The following is a 7,834-nucleotide window of genomic DNA, read 5'->3' as shown; positions in this document are numbered from 1 at the left end:
TTTTGAGTTTGCTATTTTTTTCATGATCTGTGTTTGTCGACTTTGCTTGGTATTAAATATATTTAGTTTTGTTTCATGGTAGGTCTATGTCTTGTTTCCCTAGGTGTCCAGTTCCTATCTAGTGTCAATGTCAACTCGTTAGGTTTTCATTTCCACCCGTTCACTTCAGCCATTTCTTGTGGTTACCAATCAGCTCCCTCCAGTCACTCGTGTCATGTCCAGGTGTGCCTTGTTGTCTCGTCAATTTGTTTGTATTTACAGTAGTTCCCTGCTTTCTTTCAGTCTGTGTCAGATCACTGTTGCTGTGGTCATATTTTCATTGTCACATTATGTTTTCTATCATGGTGAGTTTATCCCCGTAGTGTTTCTTTGTTACTTTGAACCTTGTATTTTGGGACATCATTTATTTAGTATTTAGATTTTTCTGTGTGCCTTGTTTGCCTTTTTGAAAATAAATATTTTTTTGAGATTCATCCTGCCTACCTCCCTGTTTCCCTGCGTTGAGGCCCCCCGATTTTTCCAACATCATCACAAAATCGTGACATTTGCTGTTTCAATGTGTAGTGAGTACTAGCTGTAGGTTATCCCCTGTAGGCTATAGAGTCCTCAATGTATCTCACAAAGCGTCTTGAAACGAACAACTGACGGTCACTAGAAAAAGTGCTTTCTCGCAGAAGCTTGAAGGTTTTGTGCTAATACAGTCTGCTATTTCAAACTACAAAACATCTTGAAACGAAAAAATTGACGGTCACTAGAAAAAGCAGATCCAATGATGCGTTGCACCCTGTCATGAATATAATACAAACCCCAATTCCAATGAAGTTGGGACAGTGTGTAAAATGTAAATGAAAACCGAATACAATGATTTGCAAATCCTTTTCAACCTATATTCAATTAAATAGACTGCAAAGACAATATATTTTATGTTCAAATTGATGAATGTTATTTTTGTTTTTTTTTATATTCTCTCATTTTGAATTTGATGCCTGCAACATGTTCCAATAAAGCTGTGACAGGAGCAACAAAACATTGACAAATTTGAGGAATTCTCAAAAACAACTGTTTGGAACATTCCACAGGTGAAGAGGTTAATTGGAAACAGGTGAGTGTCATGATTGGGTATAAAAGGAGCATCCCAAAAAGCTCAGTTGTTCACAAACAAGGTTGGGGTGAGATTCCCCACTTTGTGAACTAAAAACTGGGATTATTTTCCAGGGTTACAATTTCAATGCGGGGAGAGGCTGGTTGTTGATTTTGAGCCCCAACCTTTTCCTGTCATGTAGATAGGTTTTAACAAACTTTGTTTGGAAGCTAGGCACCAGGGTGAACAAGGTGTTGGCACATTTTGAATCCGCGGTGCTCCGCGCACCTCCGGCTCCCGCATTCCAAAAACATGTCTATAAAACATTTACAGAACTAGACAGAACATTTAAAACAAATAATAAAAATTGATATTTAATTTGTTTTGTCCTAGTTCATGTTGGAGTCATATGAAAGTAATCAAGTTACATTAATATTATGGTACTTGGATTACGTTCCTGACTACATTTTTTAAAAAGGTAACTAGTAACTGTATCGGAATACATTTTTAAAGTAACCCTACCAACCATGCATATACACAACAAATTGACAGAGCTACTTTTGAAATCAGAAGTCAAGGATAATAGTTTGTTCAACTATTGTTCAAGTTACTGTAAAGGGGAGTTTGGTAACAAAACAAAATTTTTAAAAAATGCTTGCAATATCTCAATGTCATTATTTAACACATGTGACGATTTTAGATTTTTGTGCAGATTTTAGCAAGAATCATGGAAGTTTACACAAGTAATTTGCTTTCACGAGCCACATACAATGATGTGGTGCGCCGGATCTGGCCCCCAGGCCTTGAGTTTGACACCTATGGATTAGGGAGGAAAACGTGCACCTTTGCAGGTCAACTACAGTACAGCATCCACACAGATTCGTAGTAGCTATTATAATCTTGAGTTTCCTTCAAGTTGTAGACTGGACATTTATATTGAGTATTTTAAACACGGCGTCCCTTCATCCTTTTAATGTCAAAACACATTCGTTTAGGCGTTGTCAAGTTATCACAATAACACCAGTGGTAAAGCTTGGGTTTGTTCGGAGTTACTAGCGATCGCCCACTCATATGTAATACCCTTGTGCTGAAAATAATGCGTTTTTCTCCCCTATTTACTATAGTTTTTAAGTTTTTCTTCAGTCGCTTACGCTTCCAATGTGCAAGCATACTTGCTTACGTCTTAGCCCCGCCCTTCACGCACGCAAGCGTTTCCAGATTGGCTGTAACGTTGACAACGGCGATGTACACACACTTGTATTGATCGCCATTGGTTTACACGGGTGTCAATCTAGCAGCGAATAGTTATGTGGAGAATTTGACTTAGGTTCGAGTGAGAAATCACAAATAAAAGTATCGTTCTGTGTCAAACTTCAGCAACGAAGTTGTGAAAACAGTAGCTTCTCTTTCTATGCACACCGATAAAAAAGTGCATATAACTAGATGACTTTGGTTAGGAAGGCTAAGAGCGAGCGTGTGGGAAAAAGTCAAATTTATGAGGCTAAGTCTGCTAAGTCAAATGTAGACCCATTTTTAATGACACATAAGCGACAAAATGCGTACGTCGAGAGGTATGCGGCCAAGAGCGAATGACTTACTGGTCAAATGACGGCTCCCAAGCAGGCAGCATCCATTGTTGAGTAGCTAGGGACACTTAGGTCAACTCATGGCCGATGGGTAAACAAAAGAAAAGACTACACCATCTGGCCAAGTAGCCTTACGAGGAGGAGGAGGACTGGAGGGGGGGGGGGTCGTTCAGAGTGGGCTGTGAGGAGGGACTGGATATGGAAGGAAATATCGAACTGGACCAGTAATGTTTCAAGGTGCTTCACTCCTGCTGCTTCACTTCACTTGGCCCTTATTAGCTCCTATGTAGGATGTGCAGTCAGTGGATACAAACAGTCCACACACCTCTGTCCAAATGTCATGTTTTTGTGATTAAAAAAAGAGAGAGAGAGAGACCAAGATAAATCATTTCAAAACTTGTTCCACCATCAATGAGACCCTTAACCTGTACAACGCAATTGATTTTGTTTAAATCTTTTCAAAAAGGGGTGTAAAATAAAAATAAACAACTGAGATGTGGTTGCACAAATGTGCACACCCTGTTTTTTTACTGGGATGCAGCTATGTTCAGAATTAACCAATCACATTCAAACTCATGTTAAATGGGTGAGTCGGCGCACACCTGTCACCACCTAAAGTGCCTCTGATTAACCCCAAATCAATTTCAACTGTTCTAGTAGGCTTTTCCTGACATTTGTTTTGCTTTCTAGCAGAAGCTTGAAAGTTTTGTGCTAATACAGACTGCTATTTCAAACTCTACATAATTCCCTTCACCTTGACTAAGGCCCCAGTTCCAGCTGAAGAAAAACTGCCCCAAAGCATGATTCTGCCTCCACAATGCTTCACTTGCATGCATGGTGTTCTGTTGGTGATGAACAGTGTTGTGTTTGTTCCAAAAATACCCTTTGGAATTATGACTTACAAGTTCAACCTTGGATTCATCACAAACACATACACACACACACGCACACACTTTCCCTCATGTGATTGGAAGATTTTTCTTGACAGCACATAGAGGCTGAAATTTGATTGGACAGAAGAAAAAAAAACATGTAACCTACTCTCCTGGCAGCAGTGCAGCCAATAGAAATGCTATGAAATTAAAAGAGAAGACTGTTGGGATCAAATTCATACAAGCACTGTGTTTATGTGTTCCATCATTATTGCATTAAACAGAATGGGTTCTTAAAAGCGTTTTGTCATGGATTGTTGCTAGCTGTACCATCATGATCTTGGCTCAGTGCCCAATAAAGCATATGGAAGCTGCGTGGTAATCCACTCCACTTAATGTCTTTTAATCATCGACACCTTAATTAATAGGTGCTGTAAAACTGTAGTCACACTTACCAACGACAAGCTTAGGTACACCTGCAGTACAATGACAGCTTTTTTTAAAACATAATAGTGATTTGGAAAATGTATGTTTCATATACATTGGTTTTATATAACCTTTGCATAGCTCTTAGCACAGTACTTCTTTGCGTCCTTGCAAATGTGCCCAGGACTGTTTTGACTACTCTCCGTTCTTCTCTTCCGTTCTCATCCTCTGCTTGCAACCATTCCCATAAAGATAACTTTGAGTGCAGCTGGACGAAGCTAACTGTGTGACGTTGTGGGAATGAGAGGGGTGTATTTCTTCTCTTTTTTTTCTTGTCTGTCTCTTTCACTTCTGTTTAACAAAGGTGATTCTTTGCTTGCACTTCAGTAAGGGGTGACAACTTGTACCTTTTCCTCTCCTTGCAAAGATGTTTCTTTTTTCCTTTTAATAGAAACCCACAAAGACAAGATTGCTTCCTTGCTTATTGTGTCAGAAAAATATTTGCCAAAACAATACAAATGTTCTTCAATGCTAGAGAATAATTTTGAGCTTTTTCAATTGTTTTGAAACAACACTGCATCATAGTGATGGGGTTTCCATTTTGATTTACCATGGCTACTTCAGAGGGACCAAATAATGTAATGTTGTGCCCCCTGAGTACAACAGCAGCAACAATACGTCTTTTTTTGTTTTTTAATCCATCTTAATTTCCTGTTTACCAAAATGTTTTTTTTTTTTTTTTTTTTGCCAAAGGACAGATTATTATTTTCTATGGTGACACAGGATGATGGTGTGATTTATTCAAGCTGCAAAACAAAATTGCTGAGTCAAATTGCAATAGTTGACTTTTTGGAGTCTCCACAGGAATACAATTCAATGTGCCAGCATACTAGCGACAAAGACAGTAATGTAACATGCCTTGGGGGAAGATGTGATCAATTATTTTCAGCGTTATCACAAGACCAAAAGTAGGAGAAAAAAACACCATCAAAATTGCTCATTCTGGAATTGAGAGGCGTTGAAGACTAAAATAAAGGAACCAAATCAAACCTGGTCAACACAATCTTTTTTCCAAACCAACTCCCCAAATCACCAAAGATTTCTAGGTAATCGTATTACCCCCTGCAGGGGTCCCCCCCCCAGTCACTCAAGCTTTTGCTCCTCTCACACCAACACGGAAGCAACCACAAACACATTTAAATCCTGTTACAAATAATTTCCTTTGACATTTTAAGCAGTACATGGTAGCATAATTGAGAATAATCTCATTTTTCAACTGAAGAAAATGAGTCTTATTTAATAAATCTGCTTCAGGGTAGGGACCGAACCTAAAACTTTTATTCCAATAACCGCTGCAGGACTAATCATTTATTGTGCTAACACTGGTAATACATTAGTTCACATGACATAATTCAGCATACAATTTGTTTCTTTTTATTACTTTCATTTTCTAGAATTCGCCTAACAAGAACAAGAGCTATAGGTGTACTTATATTCTGCAAGAATAAAACATTTTTTTTAGCAAACTGGCAGAGACATTTTAAAGCTCAACACAAAAAGAGGGTAACTACCTGCTGCGCTGCGACATTACCTACAACTGCTTGATTTGTCGATGCAGCGCTTTGTTGCCATGGTTACAAGGCTGCCTTTGGATTGTGTTGCATCATAAGACACACAACAGTGGTGGCAACTGTAGCCATAGAAATGGACTAAGGGCAATAATACAAGGTCATCGCTGTTAAGCATGCTTTCAAGCGTTCAGTGTACAGGACATAATCTTTATCCAAGGCAAGTGTATGTACACAGTATGAAAGCCCAGCACAGTGCCAGGCAACTCTTCATTTGAACATCGAGCTTTGTACAATTCTGTGGTAACATCCCCTTCATATTTTAATCGTGTATTTTATTTTATAAAAACAAAACAAAAAAAGCACGCTTCACAACATACCGGTACTTTTAAACTCTCCTTTGTACAATTCTGTCATGCGCAATGGCTTTCATATTAGTTTACTTTTTACAAGATACAAGGGCAACAACATTTGAAGATGACCACATTATTTCTTATGTCTTATTTAAACAATCACATTTTACATCCTGAGTGTTATAAAGAACAAGAGAAGGACACATGGAATCATTTAGATGCAAAGGAGGGGACCATCAAAATCTTTGATACAACAAGATAAAATGCACAATATCATAAAAAATGACAAAGAAAAAAATTTGGTATTTTTGTTGATCAGTTTCTAATGGCAAAACCACACTAAATTCGGTCATTCTTTGTCACATAATTGAAAACTTCTGAAAGATGAAACTTTTTTCCCCTACAGTGACAAGGAGTATGGCTAAGTGATCCTTCTCTCACACAATTTGACCTGTAACTGTGTGCTCAGTAAACTGACTGTACATTATATTTGTTAAAGGTTTTAAAGACAATACCTAGACTCGTCCTACCATGACAACTCTTTCAAGAAACACAACAGGGAACAAAATAGACAAAATGGTGCTTAAAAATATAGTAAATACTTTGTCATTTCCATAAATTTCCCATAAGAATTAAACAATACTATTAAAGAAAGTGTTTGGGGGGGGGGGGGGGGGGGGGGGGGTATTGATGAATCATCTCAATATCATTATACATTTATCCAGGTGCTAGATAGGTGCGCCTCTCAAGGGGAGGATTGCAGGCAAAACCAGTTTGGTGACATTATCGACTGTGTGCCTCATTCTTACACTTCAAATATTCTGTGTCATTTAACAAATGAATTATCATGTTGTATACCTTACATCTCATCAAGAGAAGTGATTTGAGCCTACAGTAGATTGTTTCCTTCCATCGGAGCCTCTAAGTGCCCGGACCACATTTTCCCCACTAGCCCAATTGTCACCACTCTCGTTTGCCTCAGAGCCAATCTGAGTCAAAGTGTCGTATCCTGGTGGATTGATTGCAGACATCCCAGCAGTTGGTAGTACGGACTTCCAGGCGATGCGACTGTCTCAAAGACCGACTGGAAGGCCCTGCGGTCCAGCTCCTCATCAATTTGGTGCCGGTAGAAGTCCATGGCCACCAAGCAGAACAGATTGACATCTACCACTTCACTGGAACCCATCCTGCTGATGACGTGAGGAAGTCTGGTTAGGAATGGAGTTAAAGAAAACAGGTTTGTTTTGGTCCGTAATTGCCATCTTGATCTACAAATTTAGGTAATTTCTACACCCACACTCATTAGTGCTCAACATACAGTAAATGAATAAAATCCACGACTAATTCACATGGTTTATAATTGTCTAATTGTCCTTTGTCTAAATGCAACTCTTCAACAAACACTAGACAGCCAAATGTATTCGCTCACCTGCCTTGACTGCCATGCCATTCCTAACCCATAGGCTTCAAAATGATGTCGGTCCACGCTTTACATTTCGAAGGTGGTGTACAGTGAACCCCTGTGCATATTCACGGTTCGGCATTACCAAATTCATATCGGAACCCACAGTATTTCCCATTATTCGCTCAAAAACTCAACTGTTCACCGTGTTTGTGCTCAGGTCAAAGCAATGCAAGTACCGTATTTTCCGGACTATAAATCGCTCCGGAGTAAAAGTCGCACCAGCCAAAAAATGCATAATAAAGAAGGAAAAAAACTTGTATAAGTCACATTGGAGTATAATTCGCATTTTGGGGGGGAAATTTATTTGATAAAATCCAACACCAAGAACAGACATTTATTCTTGAAAGGCAATTTAAAATAAAAATAGAATAGAGAACAACGGGCTGAATAGGTGTACGGTATGCTAACGTAACATGATGCATAAACAACGATCTGAGAACGTGCCTGGTATGTTAATGTAACATATTAAGTTATTCAGATAAC

General features: G+C 38.8%; 2 protein-coding genes across 11 annotated transcripts in view; both read right to left on the bottom strand.

Annotated features, from left to right (window-relative positions):
* The window catches only part of rgs12b (regulator of G protein signaling 12b), a 56,425-nt gene extending 53,596 nt beyond the window's left edge, over window positions 1-2,829 (bottom strand). For both annotated transcript variants that reach the window (XM_061769652.1, XM_061769653.1), the window contains exon 1: window positions 2,680-2,829. The gene's annotated coding sequence lies outside the window, so the exon portion shown is untranslated. The remainder of the gene's footprint in view (window positions 1-2,679) is intronic.
* A 2,452-nt stretch (window positions 2,830-5,281) lies between these two features.
* htt (huntingtin) overlaps window positions 5,282-7,834 on the bottom strand; it is a 65,653-nt gene continuing 63,100 nt past the window's right edge. For all 9 annotated transcript variants that reach the window (XM_061769642.1, XM_061769648.1, XM_061769643.1 and 6 more), the window contains one exon: window positions 5,282-7,094. In XM_061769642.1, the coding sequence (XP_061625626.1) occupies window positions 6,881-7,094 (214 nt within the window). In that variant the 3' untranslated portion in view covers window positions 5,282-6,880. The remainder of the gene's footprint in view (window positions 7,095-7,834) is intronic.

Source organism: Phyllopteryx taeniolatus, chromosome 4 (genome assembly GCF_024500385.1).
Source record: "Phyllopteryx taeniolatus isolate TA_2022b chromosome 4, UOR_Ptae_1.2, whole genome shotgun sequence".
Classification (NCBI taxonomy): Eukaryota; Metazoa; Chordata; class Actinopteri; order Syngnathiformes; family Syngnathidae; genus Phyllopteryx; species Phyllopteryx taeniolatus.
Note: the sequence above shows the minus strand (reverse complement) of the source record. Positions and strands in the feature narration are given on the sequence as shown.